The 17443-nt window shown below is 50.1% G+C and overlaps 8 protein-coding genes across 8 annotated transcripts; 2 read left to right on the plus strand and 6 right to left on the minus strand.

The window, feature by feature from the left end:
* Positions 1-47: 47 nt before the first annotated feature.
* Positions 48-1711, minus strand: BDV37DRAFT_281823 (Zn(II)2Cys6 transcription factor; the record flags this gene model as incomplete). The annotated part of the gene is made up of 4 exons (XM_032086901.1): positions 48-770; positions 831-986; positions 1046-1603; positions 1652-1711. The coding sequence occupies 4 exons, from the start codon at positions 1709-1711 to the stop codon at positions 48-50; spliced, it is 1497 nt and encodes a 498-aa protein (XP_031942735.1).
* A 1036-nt stretch (positions 1712-2747) lies between these two features.
* Positions 2748-3720, minus strand: BDV37DRAFT_91551 (uncharacterized protein). Its single transcript, XM_032091437.1, has 3 exons — positions 3634-3720; positions 3227-3571; positions 2748-3174 (listed from the first exon to the last, which is right to left on the minus strand). The coding sequence occupies exons 1-3, from the start codon at positions 3691-3693 to the stop codon at positions 2908-2910; spliced, it is 672 nt and encodes a 223-aa protein (XP_031942736.1). The 5' UTR covers positions 3694-3720; the 3' UTR covers positions 2748-2907.
* A 2183-nt stretch (positions 3721-5903) lies between these two features.
* BDV37DRAFT_245027 (uncharacterized protein) lies at positions 5904-7297 on the minus strand. Its single transcript, XM_032081615.1, has 3 exons — positions 6484-7297; positions 6273-6426; positions 5904-6218 (listed from the first exon to the last, which is right to left on the minus strand). The coding sequence occupies exons 1-3, from the start codon at positions 7271-7273 to the stop codon at positions 6116-6118; spliced, it is 1047 nt and encodes a 348-aa protein (XP_031942737.1). The 5' UTR covers positions 7274-7297; the 3' UTR covers positions 5904-6115.
* A 1479-nt stretch (positions 7298-8776) lies between these two features.
* BDV37DRAFT_293128 (uncharacterized protein) lies at positions 8777-10792 on the minus strand (the record flags this gene model as incomplete). Its single annotated transcript, XM_032089333.1, has 2 exons — positions 8777-10708; positions 10739-10792. 2 exons carry the CDS (start codon positions 10790-10792, stop codon positions 8777-8779), a joined length of 1986 nt encoding a protein of 661 aa, XP_031942738.1.
* A 25-nt stretch (positions 10793-10817) lies between these two features.
* Positions 10818-12112, minus strand: BDV37DRAFT_281827 (uncharacterized protein; the record flags this gene model as incomplete). The annotated part of the gene is made up of 3 exons (XM_032086902.1): positions 10818-11214; positions 11279-11738; positions 11803-12112. 3 exons carry the CDS (start codon positions 12110-12112, stop codon positions 10818-10820), a joined length of 1167 nt encoding a protein of 388 aa, XP_031942739.1.
* Positions 12113-13255: 1143 nt separating this feature from the next.
* BDV37DRAFT_293131 (class I SAM-dependent methyltransferase) lies at positions 13256-14284 on the plus strand (the record flags this gene model as incomplete). Its single annotated transcript, XM_032089334.1, has 4 exons — positions 13256-13308; positions 13381-13491; positions 13563-13813; positions 13884-14284. 4 exons carry the CDS (start codon positions 13256-13258, stop codon positions 14282-14284), a joined length of 816 nt encoding a protein of 271 aa, XP_031942740.1.
* Positions 14285-14536: 252 nt separating this feature from the next.
* On the plus strand, positions 14537-15150 carry BDV37DRAFT_270670 (HAD-like domain-containing protein; the record flags this gene model as incomplete). The annotated part of the gene is made up of 4 exons (XM_032084597.1): positions 14537-14577; positions 14619-14633; positions 14667-14856; positions 14899-15150. 4 exons carry the CDS (start codon positions 14537-14539, stop codon positions 15148-15150), a joined length of 498 nt encoding a protein of 165 aa, XP_031942741.1.
* Positions 15151-15637: 487 nt separating this feature from the next.
* Positions 15638-17249, minus strand: BDV37DRAFT_281829 (major facilitator superfamily domain-containing protein; the record flags this gene model as incomplete). The annotated part of the gene is made up of 3 exons (XM_032086903.1): positions 15638-16179; positions 16253-17031; positions 17086-17249. 3 exons carry the CDS (start codon positions 17247-17249, stop codon positions 15638-15640), a joined length of 1485 nt encoding a protein of 494 aa, XP_031942742.1.
* Positions 17250-17443: the final 194 nt, after the last annotated feature.

A 17443-nucleotide genomic window follows, 5' to 3' on the forward strand; every position in this document is an offset into this window, starting at 1 on the left:
GTTTATGTTGAATAGCCTGTGCTTGTCCAGACTCGTCGTTTGTTAATTTACGCGTATGTTCTTACCGCACGCATAATCCCAACCTCATAGCCTATTCGAAGTAGACCCAGTTTCGCAGCAGCACGCTGGCTGTCGTGCACATGGGCAGAACACGCAATTAGACCCAATGGCCAAAGCAGCTTCAGGGCGTGTCCCCATGTTGGAACGTTTGGACCCCGTTGGTCAGTTCTGGCCACTGTCGCCGGCATAAGTAGCGGGAGCGATACTATGATGCGGTCTGCCAGGTGAAGTAGCCGTTTAATGCTAGACTCGCGTTGGCACAGGAGCTCAGCGTGCTTTTTCGGCGATACATGAGCTTTTAGTGTTTGGGAAAGCAGTTCTACACTTCCTTCATAAACTCGAAAGAGAAATGCATTCAGATAGTTCGCGGCATGCTGGTTCATTAACCACTTCTGAGTTTGTCCTGTTGCTAGGTCGTCCGATGGACCTGGCTGTGATTGAGGGGCTGGCCCTTGAGTAATAACTGCATCTATCGACGATTCAAGATTTCTGCAAGCCACTATTACGTCGTCGATGCTCTTGAGCATTCTTTCGCATGAACCTTGGTCGATCAAATCGCGGATGGTACTGTAGATTCGACAAGCTAAATCACTGTATAAGAATGCCGGCAGAAATAGCATCTCCCTCGCCACGGGGGATGTCTGCATCGAATGCAACCATGCGATTGCTTCTGGTGGCGGTGGCCGGCCTGCTTGTATCGCCTGTATTTGCTACGCCGTAGAACGTCAGAACTGAGTGACATGGCTTCAGCCAGCCTACGGAAAACTTACAATGATAGGATACGCTATCTGGAAAAGCTGGCATCCTGTCTTGGTCAGGAACTGGTTCTGGCCTCGCAAGCGCAACAGTCCAAGCATCGCTTCACCATGCGCGTTCCAGCCCCGAGGTTCCAGTTGGGACTTATGACTCGGTGCCCCAACTAGGAGCTACAACATAAAGACGTTTTAGCTCTGCGACTACACTGTAAGCATTAGAACTAACCTACCTCATACAAACACAACAGCCACACTGCCACCAGCGTTTGGTCTTGCTTCTGCTTCTCCACGTGTGAGATGTCATTTGATAAAGATTGCAAGGCCTTGACATAAAGCTTTTTATGGCTAAATCCCATGCTGTCAGACCGTGACCGGTTGTCAAAGCAGGCGGAAGCAACAGCATTGCACACTTTGTGCAATGTAGATTTGGCATCGGCGCGCTCAAATAGTTGCGGCAGGAAGTCAAACGAGCCGTACACACGAGCACCCTGCAAGGTTAGAATTGTGAATTGGCTGATAACAAGAGGCTTTGCATGGTCCTCCCATTGTTCAGTCGGCGTGTATGTGAGTGCTAGTTGTGGTTGTCTCGTTGCGAATCGGAAATGCCGACCTTGTTCTTGTGCGGAGCCTTTCGTCACCTGTGGGTCATGATTGCGATCCTTATGGCACAGGTAGGATTCAGGAGTTAGGATGCGGAAATTAAACCCCAGCCTGCTCAAATCCCTATAGCCAGGACAGTCATGGCCGATCTTCTTACAGCGCAAGCAGCCAGGGCGTCCGAGATCACACTTCCTGTGTGTTAGTGACCAATATTGTTATGATCAATTGGAACCCACCTTCACCCGGCGACGGCGACAAGTGTGACAATCCTTGCTTGGAAGTCCAGTGTTGACCATAATGGCGAGGAAATATAGTCTGCATCTCTTAAACAGAGTAAGCGAAAGAAAAGAGTCTCGTGGACGTGGGGAAGCTTAAATGTAATCATGCCAAGACTGCGCCACACCCTACCTCGTGATATTCTCAGCCCTATCCAATTCTTCCTGACATTAGGGATCAGGCTGATGTATTTGGTGGTATTCATAATTTGGTGCGAACCAATAAGGCAATATGGCCTTCCTGTGCATATGGCTGCGGGTGCGGGCCTAATATCAAGATCGAGATCGATATCCGTGTTTATGGATAGCCTGCAATTTTGATTGATATAGACCCCGATAGTCATGGCCGGCATATAATTAAGGCCACGGTCTCAGTTGAAGGCCCACCAATGTAGACGGTGCGGGTTCACTGCGGTATTGCAACCATACACTGAGAAGCCAAAAATACTAAAGCAGAGTTTGCTACTGTGATATTCTGTCCTCACCAATAAGTACTAGGTAATATTAAACAAGCCCCCATTGCTGGCCCACCTAGTGATTCTAACATATTTCTTTTGAAGATTTGTCATAGGAGGTATCGAAACGTCTAAAGTTGAAGCGCAATGCGACGGCACAATTATAATCTCAAATGCAACTTTGGTCTAGACTCGCTATGTCGAATACCCGGCCTCTCCCGGCTCTAGAACCATAAGGCTAAATAAGACCATCAACTTGCCAGAACGACACTCTCAGGAGTACATGATAGTGCATTACTATATAAACGTCAACATAGAATAAGCTAGTACATACGACCACAGGGTGTGGAGAACAGGGCTTCCCGTCCGCTCAGCCGTACTTAAGCCACACGCCGGGAGGTTAGTAGTTGGGTGGGTGACCACCAGCGAATCCCTCCTGTTGTATGTTTTTTTTGCTTATCTCTTTTTCTCTTTTATATGTTACAAGTGTGGTTACGATACGTGGAGATAGTATACGACACGACCTGTGAGGGCTTCCTTTTCTCAACGTGATTTCAAATGGAGGAAATAACTAAAACTAATGCTCTAAGACTGGCCTAGATGTTGAATCTAATGCCAGGAGGTTAATACACATAAGTACAGGCAACTGGGAACGTTCACAACACTCTCATGGTTCCCTCTTTAGTCCGCATCCCTTGAATGGTAACGTGGGTGGTCAAGCCATGGACCGCACCCAGTTGGGGACTACTTCAATATCCGACCCTAGTTATCAGGGAACACAATGCGATCGGGATCGGCAGATTGAGGCTCAGACTCCCGGGCATCCAGACACTCAGCGGCATTATTGTAGACACTGCCATCCTCGTCGGTGTAGGGGAACTTCATGATGTCATTGGTACAGTAGTACTTGGTTCCAACACAGCGCTCACTGCCGCGGTCGAAGGTCATGCACGAAGTGTCGCTGTCGGGCGCGGGCTGAAGGAATGGCTTCTTCGCCTTCAGTTCGGCCTCTGGGAGGCTCTGCTGCTTCTGGTGTTATTCATCAGTAATGCCTATATAGATATAAGTGGCAAGGCGTTACCTTGGCATCTTTCGGAGCATCCTCTCTGTCAGACAAGCATTCCTGCTCGTCCCTATATTGACCCTGGGGGTAAAGTCCCTCACGGCAGAAAAGTGCAGTGCCATAACATCTCTCCTCGGGAGTGAGAGCATAGGCACAGTCATAACCGGTACCTTTCATCCAGGGAAGTTTAGGTGCGTCGGCAGGACGGCGCTCTCTTTGGGCAAGGCACTTCTCACGAGCGCCGAACTCCTTCAGGCGTTGCGCCTCGGCGTTACACCATCCAATCGTCCCCATGCAGTCTTCCGTGAGTGCCAGGCATACGCTGCCTTTCTTCCAAGGCAACTTTCCCTCGGTTGACTGTGTCTATTCAATCCCCTGTCAACAGATTGTACGGAGCATGAGCCTCAATAACAAGAAAGACGAACCTGGGGGGCTGGAAGAGCCAGAACAAGGGGTAACAGAGTCGAGAAGATAGCAGCCTTCATGTTGTTCAGTCAAGGAAAGGGTTGAAGTATTGTAAATTAGATTGAATACTTCTGGTTTATGTGTCTGTATTGGGATTCAGATACTTCAGGGCGACTTCCATGCTATTATATATTTTTTCTCGCGATAGATTTAGACCTATTTGAGGTGTATCAATCAGCAAGATCCATAATATGCGGTGGCACTTTGTATCATCAAGGTACACCTTAGCTTTTCGTTGAACATAACAGATCCGGTAAGTTGTCGTGCGGTTGACATTATCGACTTGGCAATGCGCCATCGGCTAAGCCACACATGAATAGGCTTTAGACTCTCTGATGCTATACCGATTAGGCCTTCGAGATTAGGTAAAATGTCTTAGGGTCGTGTGATAATAACCTCCGTTAGTGTCATAATCGCCGAGCCAAGTCAAACCAAGGCCTCTTCATGTGGATGAGTGGAGAATAAGCATTCTTCCTTCAGTGTTCTAGAACGAAGAAGGGACTAAATCCAGGCATCCGAATTCCGCCCAACATATTACAGTACCTGTGTTAGCATCAAAAATATTACAAAGGGCAATGGGGCTATGCTCTGTTCCCACCAACTTTTACTAACCCTAGGTTCAGCCGATAGACCTCATGCAAGCCGGGTCCCAGAAGCCTCGATCAACGCTCTGTAGGCCTCGACAAGATAATGTTAACTGTATGCAATGCGTTTACACACGATACATGCATAAAATTATTTTCACTACAGAGAGCGACCTTCCTTCCCCAACGGTGAGCAGCAGGGAGAATGCAACCTAGACGATTTACCAACAAGCGGAATATGAATGTTGGGTACAGATCCCGCTTTGCCAAGCTCTTCTTCAAAGAGGCTTGGTTACAAATGTGCGGAATATAATTCCGCTCGCATGCGTTTCAGGCCTTTGGATTTATTAGCCATTGTGAAACACTACAGCGAGACAGACCCAAATGTTCGTCATGGGACAGATGAGCACACTATGCCCGTTAACATGATTGCCTGCGTACTAGTCCAGATCGAAATGTTTTAGTAGCAAAGTATCAACCACGAGTAATGGTCCGGACTAGCCACCAATTTGCAGGAAGGGCATTGACAGCCTTATTTTTTAATTCTTTATTGCATTCTATTTCTAGCCTTCTGCTAGGGCTTGATTGCATGCATCTCGATAACGCGGATGTGGCCTCATTGAACACAGTGTGAGCACTGTCATCGTGAGTCATGAAGGACAGCGTTGGGAATCAAATTCTAGAACCGTCTTTGTACAATCCACGAGTTTGTAACGTGCGGATAGAAGCCATCCATGGGCTGACTTGAGCCTCTTTTCTGGTCATAGTTCCGAACCATACTTCACCCTGAAACGTCAGGGAGGCTTTACGATCTCATCACACTAGCGGGCGTCATCAAATAGTAAGTTCTAGAAGTCCGTATCCATATCAACAAATGTAACATTTTACATATAATTGTCTGTTCGAGTAGACTATCATGATGCTCTTTTCCTTGTAGGGGGACCTTGGTAGTCCTGGAAGTTTGCATTCCTACATTCCTCAGTTCTAGAATAGATAAGGTTTGCCTTGGCGTGTTGCAAAGTGCTTTACCCTCAACCTGTCCCATTTAGGCATTTCAAACGACCTTGCAAGTACAAGTCAGTGTAGGCTGATTGATTTGTTTCACAGAAAGTCAAGCAAAGAATCGAAAGATGTGGCCATTCGGTGGTGGTGGAATTGGTTAATGGCTGGGTAGAACAGACCACTTTCCTCAAGGAGTCTCGTTTCCAAGATTTGGACTCTGGCCTTGAATGAAGTGGATCTATGCAGACCGCTGCTGCGACAGGTACATATGTCTAATACCACGCGACGTCAAGCTTTACCTGCCCACAATGATCGAGGGATAACCGTAAGATTTAAGCCATACGGATCTCCATGCGAGGGAGCTCTGCCCATTTCTGGCGTGAGAAGAAGACTTTGGGTGAGAACAGCCGATGCAGAATTTTAGATGCGAGTACATTTAGACCGACTAAGATATGGCAATGTGCGGTTAATCTTCTTTACAGGGAAAGACCAAGGAATTCGATTACATCTCCATATTGAGATAGATGACCTTAACAAAAAGCAATTCTCAACCATAACTATGAAACAGATTATCCTCCTTCTATTCCTAAGTGTCTCCCCCCTCAATTCGTCTCATTTCATCTACCATCTCCCAGACAAGTCATCGTATCTTTTAGTCTAGAGCAGTAACTGTAAACGAAAGGATAAAGGTAGTCGGACCTATAGGAAGATAGGACATAGTATTTACTAAATATTAATATCGGAATACGAACAAACAATCCTGACTCACACAATCACTGATAAGCTAGTCTGCCATTCTCTTTCTACACCTGGTGCCTAGCGATCTGCAACCAGGCGCATTGCACCGTTGTACACTCTACTGTGGCTTAGGGAAGGGTGTGAAGTTCACAAAATTGTTGCTGTTGGTGCCGTGCTCTGCAATTCCAACCAGCACTTCCTTGCCATCTTTGGTTCCAGCACTGTCGTATACTTAGTTCCCATAACAACTTGAGTGATGTGCATGTAGGACTCACATATAGCGATAACGACCTCTATCTCTGGCCGCAAAGTTGCTCTCCTTATCACTGGTCGCTTTGACCTCCTTGAGGTTGGTATACCTTTCCCTCACGCTAGCAAATAGCTGCTTTTCGTCGACGGTTCTACCACCGTCAAATGGCTTGACATGAGCTAAAAAGCATGTTAATAGAATATCCCCATGAGAAAAGGTAGGGTTGTATTGCTCACGTGAGTTCTCAGACTGCAAATAATGCCGTGCAATGGATTTATCACTTTCCCGGAACTCATTCAAGTTGATACCACGGGATTGGGAAGGCCCAGCTCTGGACGGTCCAGGTCGTCCTCCTCTTCCAGGATTGCCACCATCGTTCAATGCGCCTTCACCCTCTCCGTGGACGTTCAGCTCGAACGTTCTCTCATCACCATTGGGGCCTGGAATTTCCTGTAAGTTCTCATCAAAATAGGTTTCGACGGGCTTCTTCGGTGGAGGAAGCTCGCTGACATCGCCCTCGAAGGTTCCATAGCTGACTCCGTCTGCACCAGTAGCACCAGTGGCGCCTGTCGACGCAGTACTCCCAGCGCTTCCTCCATTTCCTGCTGCTTCAGGACTTCCTGCACCCCCTACAGCCCCCGCGGCCCCTGAGGCACCAATACCACCAAGGGCCCCACCAGCAGCACTACCGGCACTACCAGCAGCGCCTAGAAGACCACCGATAGCGGTGCCAGCTCCGATAACACCGCCGGCGATAGAGCCTACAGAATTTCCAGAACCACTGCTACCGCCCAGGTCGGTGGGCGCCTTCGCTTCTTCATTATTGGTTGGGGTGGGACGAGGCGGTGGAGGGAAATGAGAGATGTCCGGGACCTGCTCTCCATTCTCTAGGAAGTATGTGGGCTCAACGGGCTTGGGTGGAGGAAGATAGCAGACATCGCCGTTGCAGGTGAATTCCGGGGTGGTGCCATCGATGGGTGCAGCAGATGCCGCAAGTGAAAAGAGGACAAGACCCAAGGGACGCATTATAAACAATAAAGTAAATCAAAGTAGTTCAAATGAGTAGGCTTTCTGGTCTTCCTGTTAGAGGAGACAACGTTGACTGGGCCTGCCGTCGCTCTTATAAGGTGTTGATTATGGTGGCTGACGGTATGATATGTACCTCTACAGACTATTCTAGAACGCTGGTGTGGCATGCTATGTAGATGCCAAGTCGGAGATATTAGGAACCGAGCAATATTGTGAGAGATGCTCTGGCGTTGTAACTTCTTGCCCATTATGGAAACCGACACGATGCCGAGACTTAGGCAACGGGTAGCCACTATATTTGTCGATCACTAGGAGGGCTTGGCTTAAGGCTAAACTATGGGAAAGCCCAAACTAGTGGATCCTTCGTTAGGCGGGATATCTGCAACCTTTCTTGACATTCTTCAGCCCCGACTTGAGTTGCAGAGGACGTCGCCAGTGAAAATAAGCCTTTGTGAGATGTACCCTGTCTTCAGTAACAAGAAAAAAGAAATTCTGTAATGAGTTCACACAGTCTCCGCCGCGAAACTGGCGCAAAGCTGGAGCCCTGAGCAAAAATTCTAAGGCATATGTCTTCAGGCCTGCATGCAAGGTGGGTCTAAAGGGGCGATCTAGCCCAAACTAAACCGACCCTCTTAGACTAACGCTCAAGATTCTGACTGCGCCTCTCCTGATAACTTGATCTGATAACGCATTCCCTATGTTAGCAGATCGGGCTCGGCCGAAGCTCTGTCGTAACTTCCTTCTGGTAGCAGCTAGAAACTATTTGACATTAGATTGGCTCACCGACATATGCAGGAGGCTCCAGAAACTTAATTATCGGACATTCTTTAGATATGAGCAGGGCCTAGCCCCTACGTTTCATATCGACTTACAGTGGTATGAAGCATCCTTCCCAGTCATTTCCTAATCGCGTTGAATTGACGACCTCATAGGAATGCCCCTACATCAATGTGCTCATAATTTAGTATTTTCGGAGGAATATCAATCTAGTCGATAAGTATTTGGACATTCCGCCAGACGGACCAAACTGGACATTCTGTTACGTTTTGGATCTTGCTTGGCGGGATGAAGTCAAAGCCTTAAAGCTCATCGACTGCAGCTGATAACCACGTCATAAGACGTGAAAAGTTGCCGTAGCTCGTCGTTGCTAACCCTTCCCGTTTTGAGGCCCTCCCTCTTTTCCAACTCCTTCCGCTCACTGTAGTGGTCAGCTAGGTACTATTTTGGCTGAGGCCCAGCAGCACCGCCTTGGGCCACTTCTCACTCGAAAATGACGACCTATGGTTGTCAAACACATTGTACCACATTATCGCGTGGTTTCGGACGTGATGTGAAAGGGATTCGTTGCAAAGAAACACAAAGATAGGGCTAGAGAATGATTGTACTGGATGGATGGCTTGCTTGTCCTGGGTGGAAACGTGTCAATATGAATGAACTTCTAAAGCTACCTGAGTCAGACAGACTGTATATTAGCTAGCTACTCAGCCAAGGAAGTAGAAATTAAAGAAACTCCCCCGGAACATAAGCCGGCATCGAATCCTCCCACAAAGAATTCGTCAACGCCCGCTTATTCCCCCCGTCTGCATCCATAATGTTGATCTGCCCATACGGCTGGAATGTATTATCGTACAGCGCACACTCCGACTGAAACCCATACTCGCCCGTCGAGTACATGATCCTGCCATCATGCGACCACACCACATGCGCATCATTCGCTCCACTACTCGTCAACACCTGCAGGTCCGAGCCGTCCGGCGCAATCGTGCAGACCTCATAGTTGCTTCCACTGATGCGTCGCGTAAACACGATCTTTGTCCCATCTGGTGAGAAGGAAGGGAGCGTGTCCCACCAATTTGTCAACACGGTAATGGGGTACGTGCCGTGGGCGGTTACTTGGTCGAGGTGTATAATGCGGAGACCTAGCTGCGATGTATCGCCGTCTTCTGCATCGGCGCCCCAACCGCGGAAAACGATCTTCGTCCCGTCGGGCGAGAAGCTGGGGAACCCTGTGTTCAGGGTATTGTTGCCGCCTGCTGAGAGTGGGATCGCGCTGGTCGTGAGGTTCATCGCTTCGCTGCCATCGGCCTTGGAACGCACGATCCACCCGCCGTTGGACGCGCGCCCGGCGAACCAGTAGCCGACGCCGTATGTGAGCCAGTTTCCGTCGGAGGACCAGGAGGACTGGAAGGCACCGGAGGTGCCCTGTTCGACGGAGGAGAGGGAGAGGATTCCACTTGCTACGGGGTCGAAAACGGTTTCGTTGTCTGTGCCCGTGGCGTTGAGGGAGATGACGGCGGAGTCGTCGAGCTGTTTTTGGGTGATGGCTAGTCGGCCTGCGGTGTTGACGGTTGGGAAGACGTCGGTGAAGCGGTAGGTCCAGTTGGCATCCCAGCTGTAGAGGAGTCTGTTCTGGGGGCGGATATCCCAGGAGACCTTTTCGTAGACGACGCGTTTGCCGTCTGGGGACCAGGCAGGGGAGCGAGCAGTGGTGTTGTAATAGGTGGTGCCTTTGAGGAGGTAGCCGATTGAGCTGGTGTTGCCTAGGTACTGAGGGAAAATCTTGACGCCGGAGGTGTTGACCTCGACAACGCGGTCGGTGCCGGTTGCGAAGTCGACGGAGACAATGGAGGAGTTCGCTGTGTTGATGTCGAACGAGCTGTGTGCGTCCCAAGTTGTTTCACGCGTCATCTCGTAGTAGACGATGCGCTTGCCGTCTGCAGACCAGCTGGGGGAGCCGAGGGCGTAGCTAGCTTTGCCAATGACCTTGCGGAAGCCGGTTCCATCTGGTCGAATGGCGAATATCGAGAGTTCCTGGGTGTGCTCCCAGCTGCTGAGGCCCATGAACGTCTCCCAGCCGTGGCCAGCCCATTTCGTATTGCGGTCGGAAGAAAAGGCGATCCACTGACCGTCTGGAGACCATGCCGGCTTGAAGTAGCCATGAGGTACAGTTTTGTTGGTGGTGGCAGCGATAGCAGGCGTATCTGTTAGATTCCAGCGAATGCCAGTGACCAGGTCGAGGACCGAAATGTTGGCGATCATCCCTTCGGTCGAGACATATGCAGCGTGCCTGCCATTCGGTGAGAGCACGACGGAGTCTTCGACCGCCGGTGTTGTTACAAGCGGTTGCAGGTCTGACCCGTTGGTGCGCACACGCCATATGTCGGAGTTTCCGTCACCGTTGCGTTCACTGGAGAAGAGGACCCACTGCCCGTCTGTCGAGAAGCTGGCGTGGTATTCGAAAACAGGATCTGACAGGAGCGGCCGTTCATTGCTCCCATCGATATCCGAGATGTAGAGTTTGAATGTGCCGGGCGCGATTCGGTTCATGAGCATCACACCATCCTTGCCTAGACCTCTGGGGTGACTCTGGTGAGCCGCCAGAGAAGGTGGATGTGGATGTGGAATATCGCGAGCATTGAGGTCGAGACCCATCTGCTGCGTGTAGGGGCATGCTGCATATACAACAGAGGGTCCGATAGCTAGCACCAGCCGGGGCGAAGCAAGGAAAGAGAGCATAGCTACAGGCGGTATTGAACTGGCTCTATACTGACAGGGATCCTGGCTGCACGAAGACCTGATATACATATTGTCGCAGGGATCTTCGGGCCACTGTCACCAAACCTATGTACTCCTCTTTATCACTCAAGGGCACGAAGGCCCGACCATCGGGAATCTGATCATGGCTACCTAATCCCATCTCGTAGCCTCTAGAGCTGGCTGGGCCGGATTTGGTTCTGGACATGCCCGTAAAGTGTTTCCTTACTTGTTTCCAAATCAGGCTCACTATGGGGCGATATGCCAGTAGACAGGCAGCAATGAGATACATGCCGGCCTCCAGGATACTCCAAATGAAGATGTTAACTGCTGACCATGTCTTATCGGCTATCGCATCAGTAGCGAAGTATTGTACCCAGCATACCAACCCGAAGATAAATCCACTACACACGAGGCGTCAGTACATTGTTTGGATGAAAGGTATGTTTTGTGAAGGGACAAACTCACACACTACCAAATAGGAAGCTAATTAGAAGCCCTAACTTGATCCGACGAGTGGTTTGGAGCTTAATAATATGAGAAATAGGAAGGATCAGCATGATGACGTCCGACCGTATATGTGGGAGGCGGATCCATCGAAGCAACATGTTTAAATTGAAGCAGCGACCTGCAACACCAGTGTCCCAGAGCGCCTTCAATGGGACACATACACCAAAGCAAGCGGAAATTCCTCCGAGACAGTTGAGAATGATAATAGCTCCCGTGGCGTAGCAAATGTACCGCGTCACGCATTTGATTGCAAAAAGTGATAGATAAAGACTCAGCACGGTTAACTTTGAAAGGGCGACGGAAAGGATCCAGGTAATTCCCACAGGAAGAATATTCTGGGAGAAATAGACTGACATTGAGGGGTCGGTTTCCATGATGCGCACCATATGGAGGCCAGTACCTCCATAGCGGACATCAACTGCGAATGTCCGAACAGTGATTAGCCTTCCGTTTTAGAGCGCTTCTAGCACAGTTGGGCCTACCCAAAATTGTGACATTGAAAGCGATGGTCATTGCCCAACTTGCGATGATCAAGGCATCCTCACGGCTCCAGGAGACCTTCCCGATACGGCGTGAAACGAAGCGTAGAATGACCGCCGTTGTCTCCAGCACCATGAATAGAATCGTTATAGCGTAAAGGACGGGCTGCTTGCTCTCATAAGAGGAGCCTGAGGAGGTCACATTGGAATGTCGGGAATTAATTTTCACCAAAGTAGTTGATACACCGGCGAGCAAACGACTTGGGCAAATAAGAGTAGACTTCGTAGCATATGGCAAATAGGCAATCAGCATAATAGCCAGAGCCTTATATGACCTGAATTTGGCGGTTTCATGTTTGCCGAGGATGCTCGCTTGGAGGCCAGCGAGCAGATGAGGGTAGCATCCAGCAAGGATCTATCGTTCAGTTTTCTGTCGGAATGCTCGCCCCCATTTTGGGGGCAGAATTTGTTTGACAATGCCTTGTACCATGACATGATTTACGATGATCAGTTTATTGTCGGCCTCGCATTTAATTTCGTTTGTAGAGGGGTTTGCGGGGGCAGGCTGAGACTAGCCAGGCCAGATGCAGATGAGCTGCATGTCTAACCCTTCACAGTGAGACCTGCTTTGTTCGCCCCGTCTGGCTATCAGTAATTGAAGCTTCTCAGGTATTGTCATGTGCAGCATGCAACTCGCGATACTACAGGGTTCACATGGAATCTGGTTCCACGCAAGTAAGCATGGGTTGATGACTGGAGCCACCTCCACGTACTCCACTCCGAGTCGTAAATATCAAAGGCTCGCCATTTAGAGAGCAGTAAATATCGTAAAGGTTTTATAGAAAGGGCTTTACCAAATTGCAAACGAATATGAGGTGATCGGTGCCGGTTGTTGGGAAGGCTTAGAAAATCTGACCATGTTGGAGAGGGGCGGAAAGAAATTATCGCCTGTGCCCTAGTCCGATGATTAGTTGGAGGAGAGGCGCACGAGTCATGACCTTTACCACATTCCAGATGACAAACAAACAAAGAGAAAGCCACAGCGGCACTAGTGCCGCAGATCCCAGCCTAGTAAGCTTGATTCCGTTGTCAACGTACGATATTGGCGCCCTGGGAGCAACGCATGTCAGATTTTCGAGCAAAGAAATACATCACCCCCATACACCACGACCCCACTTCCCATCTTTTAACAAAGAGAGTTAGACGTAGAATAACCTTGTAGTTCGTTGGAACTAATGTAATTCGCTCCTTAAAGCACTTAGTCTTCGGTTGTGGTCCAGTTAGACCGTGCGGAGTTGAGTCCGAAGACCCCAGTGCTTCACTCAAAAGGCAGGCCCCCCTTCCCGTTTCTTCCGGATCTACAAAGACATTGCTCAGATACTTTTACTTCCACTGTTAACCAGAAAACAAGGACTGTGAAGCTCTGCAAACGAGTTTCACTTTACAACAGTTGGAAATGGCGCAGAAACCGGACTACCTCCTCACGCGTGACTACCTCGATAACAATAGGTACGTTGACACGGGTGAAGCCATCCCACTGTACCTAGAGTCCCAATGACTGACAATATATGAACTATTCAGAGTCAACCTCCATCATTACCTCTCCGTGGAACTGTTCGGATATCACACCCATCCAGACATCCCCACGTCGGATCCCAATCTGAAAGTCGCAGACGTAGCGACAGGAACAGGGTCGGTGTTTTCTGCATCCCCCCAACTCAGTCAAAGAGAATGTTTTTAAACTGATTTTGCCATGTAAATAGGATCTGGCTCACGGATTTAGCCAGGCGGTTACCGCAAACGGTGCAACTTGACGGGATTGACATCACATTTGAGGCTACCCCACCAGCCGAGTGGCTCCCCTCCAATGTCCGCACTCTCGTGTGGGATGTCAAAACGGATCCCCCGGAGGATCTGGTCGGTATCTACGATATTGTCCATATTCGGCTCCTTACTTTGGTCCTACTAGAAGAGGAGGTGGACTCTGTTATTGCGAGGGTTCTCAGGCTCCTCAGTACGTTACCCTGGCCCATTCTGACCACCGGTGTAGAGTCCGTCATAGAGGCTAATGTCAGAATATTTAGAACCCGGTGGGTACTTGCAATGGGACGAAGCGGATATGAACTCGTGGCATATTCTCAAGACCAACCCGAACAACCAGTCTGATGCGTTGGAGACCCTTTTCAAGCTCAATCAGGGGCAAGACAAGAGATTGAGCCCAACTTATGTTCCTAGCTTCGCATCTCGTTTTGAAGCTGCTGGGTTTGAGAACGTCAAGTCCGAAGCCCGGGATGCACCTCCACACCTTGCTCTTGCGCTGCATGAATGCAACATGTTGATCAACGAAATCCTGCCGCGCAAGGCCAAGAATGCAACCGTGCTGAAAATGGTGCAGGAGCTCATGCCTCGCTTTGAGATGGAGACCCGCGAAGGCTCCTGTTGGGCCTTTACTCGATGGAGTGTGGTGGGAAGAAAGCCCCTGTAGGCGGCAGGATGTATCTATACCCACTAAGCCTAAGCCTAGACTCTACAAGCGGTCTGCATTCCAGCAGCTCGCACCCCCAGTAGGCGAGGCTCCTCTTTAGAGAATGCATTAGAAGGAATTGATATTTAAGACCGCAAATAGACTTGGCATGGTCGAAGCGGCCGGCAGTACCAAAGATTTTGCATTTTTATACGCTCCTCTCTTTGTGCTCCTCCAACGGGCTTCCTGGGTCCTTGCTCACCACCAATCAACATGTCCAGTACTTTCAAGGCCGTCATCTTCAACATGGGGGAGTTTTTTTTTTTTTTTTTTTTTTTTTTTTTTTCACTTGGAGCCCGATCCTTCACACGTAGGTATCCGTGGAGTATCTCCGAACCGTTAGCAACAGCGAGACCTGGGACGAGTTCGAGCGTGGAAGGATCGCGCCAGACGATTGTTATTATGCACATAGGTTCCATATTGGGTTCCCTGGGTCGGAAATCGCTGCGGTGCTTCGCCAGAACACGGGCAGCCTGAGGCCTGATGCAAGAATGGCCTCCTTGCTTCGGGAGCTCAAGGACCAAGGGGTGGCGGTCTATATGATGACGAATATCCCTGCCCCAGACTTCGATTAGCTGCGGGCGATGCACTACGGGTGGGACTTGTTCGACGGCATCTTTGCGTCCGCGCTAGAGGGGATGCGAAAACCGGACGTTGAGTTTTACGAACATTTGTTGAAGCGGATTAATACCACGGCAGGTGAAACCATCTTTGTCGACGATCAGTTGGTGAATGTGGCTGCTGCACAGAGTGTTGGTATGGCAGGACTGCATGGCACGGATTCGTTGGTAACCTATACCGAGTTGCGACAATTGGCTGGCTGGTAGATTGTTGGATCGGAATGCATCACGTTGAGAAGAGTGCGATATAACACACCACATCAGGGCCCAACCCAACCTCGAATTATTCAAGCTATACTGGATTGCAAGCAATACAGATACACAGCCATCCTATACTGTATCACTTGTAGACTTTCAACTCTAGTTGCAATTCCTATGCAATTATTTACCCTATACCTACGAGAAGAACACATTGAGTGCTCTGTATTTTAGGTCTTCGACAGACCGTGGGTGATGAGGCTGACCATCCTGTCTGATGAGGGACTGCAGTATACCTTTGGACAAATAGGGCAGGAATTGGTGCGAGTTCATAGTGTGCTATAGCATAAAAGTGGCACTTTGTACAACTACATAATTGTATAAATATAACTATACAATTTCAATTGAAAGTTGGCTGACCATTGAGTATGCATGCTTGGTAAGGTTCATTCCATCAAGCTATGGCCTGCGGCGGCTCCAAGTCAAGCCGCTCCTTTCATGCAGGATGGTTTCCGACAAGGCGCGCCAGCTTTACCAAGATTGGATTCTTCCCCGGTGGGATGATCAGCAAGAGAGGCACCGGTAGACAGCAGATCAAAACCAAGGCTAGGAGCGAGTTTGCCCAGCCGTAGCCGAGTCGGCCGTACATGTAGGGAGCGGCAACAGGCAGGAACGTTCCCAGGACGTAGCGCAGCGGCAGGACGGCTGCGATGGCCGAGGCGGACTTGTCGCCAAAGACATCAACCAGGTAGTTCATGACAGGGATGGTCGCGGTGGAGAGACAGAAGCCAGCCAGGGCGGTGGCGACAGCCGGTGCCATCCAGTGGACCTTGGTCTGCAGGGTCCAGCCGTACATAAATAACGCGGTGGGTAGGATCAGCATGCCTGGGAGCGCCGGCATTAGCCGTCTCTCGGACCGCACTGCCACCGCAGCCGTCGATTCCGACCTTGGGTTGTTCTCCAGTAGGTTCGCCTTACCGGTAACCAAGCGGTCGAGCGTGAAGCGGCAGAAGAGTGTTCCAATGAACATGCCCGTGGCTGAAAGGGGTGTATCATGTTAGCACTTGGACATCAAGCGTTGTTGGAGGAAGTACGGAGGGAAAGGACTAACTTTGCGCAAGATAGATCAGACCGGAATTAGTCTCCGAGAAGGAATAGTTTTGCTGGAATACCGTAGCCAGCGTTGCAGCGAGCAGGAAGAGGTAGGCGTAGATGATGGACAGGTACAGCGCTATAATGGTTGCCGGCCGAGACCGGAACAGGATGACGAACGGTTGTAAGAGGAAGCGCAAGACTTCCAGTGGCAGCATATACAGGGGACGCCGGGCCTTGGCCTCCTCTGGAGCAGCGGCACCGCTCTTTTTCTCCCGTTGACGCTGGATATAGGGCAAGTACGTCTCACGAAAAACCAGGACCATGGCCAACTCTACAATGCCAGTGAGGATGGCCGTCAGCCAGAAGGTCCAGCGCCAACTGAGGCGCTGCGTGAGGTAGCCGCCGATGATGGGGCCGATCGCGGTGCCCACCAGGGGCATCAGGCTCATGACTGACATGGCAGAACCACGGGCCTCGAAGGCGAATATGTCGCCCACGACGCTGTTGTTCAAGAAGGCCGTCGTGGCGGCGCCGGTGAGGAAGCGAAAGGCTATGATCATGCCAATGCTGTTGCTGAAGCCGGTGATGGCGGTAAAGATGATAAAGAAAACATTGTAGAAGTGGTAGACGCGCAGCCGTCCCACTCGTTCCGAAAGTGGCCCAATATATAGAGGCGCAATGGCTTCGCCTAGGTTCCACACAGTGATGTAGAAAACGCCCAAGAAGTTGCTATGGGAGTCAAACTGCTGGGAGATCTGAATACTGGCGGGAGCGCAAATCACGGTCGAGAGGTTACTGTTCACCGATCAGTCTACAAAGAGAAGGATGCAGGGCATGCTGATCCCTCACACAATAAATGCCAAGGCTGAGAGTGTGATGACGGTGAGCCATTTCTGAGTCCGACTCCAGTTGAGCGGCAGCGACTCGTCATCGCCCCTGGGCTCAGGGAGAATAGATGTACCTGGGACGTCTAACAGAGAGTCCCCGTTCCTGCCATTGCTATTGTCCTTCATGGTAGTTTCACCTGTACTATAATCCCTTTCTTTGCGAACGAACCGGCATTGTCTCGAATATTATAAGCCTTCATCGGGCTGCTTGGGGCCAAGTATGTGAACCGAGGTGATAGAAGGCTGTGTGTCGCGACCAGGCAAAGCCCTGGGTCCTAGAGAATGGACGCGTCAGGCGTGGATAACGACATGAGTCGTTG

Source organism: Aspergillus pseudonomiae (genome assembly GCF_009193645.1).
Source record: "Aspergillus pseudonomiae strain CBS 119388 unplaced genomic scaffold BDV37scaffold_23, whole genome shotgun sequence".
NCBI classification, from domain to species: Eukaryota; Fungi; Ascomycota; class Eurotiomycetes; order Eurotiales; family Aspergillaceae; genus Aspergillus; species Aspergillus pseudonomiae.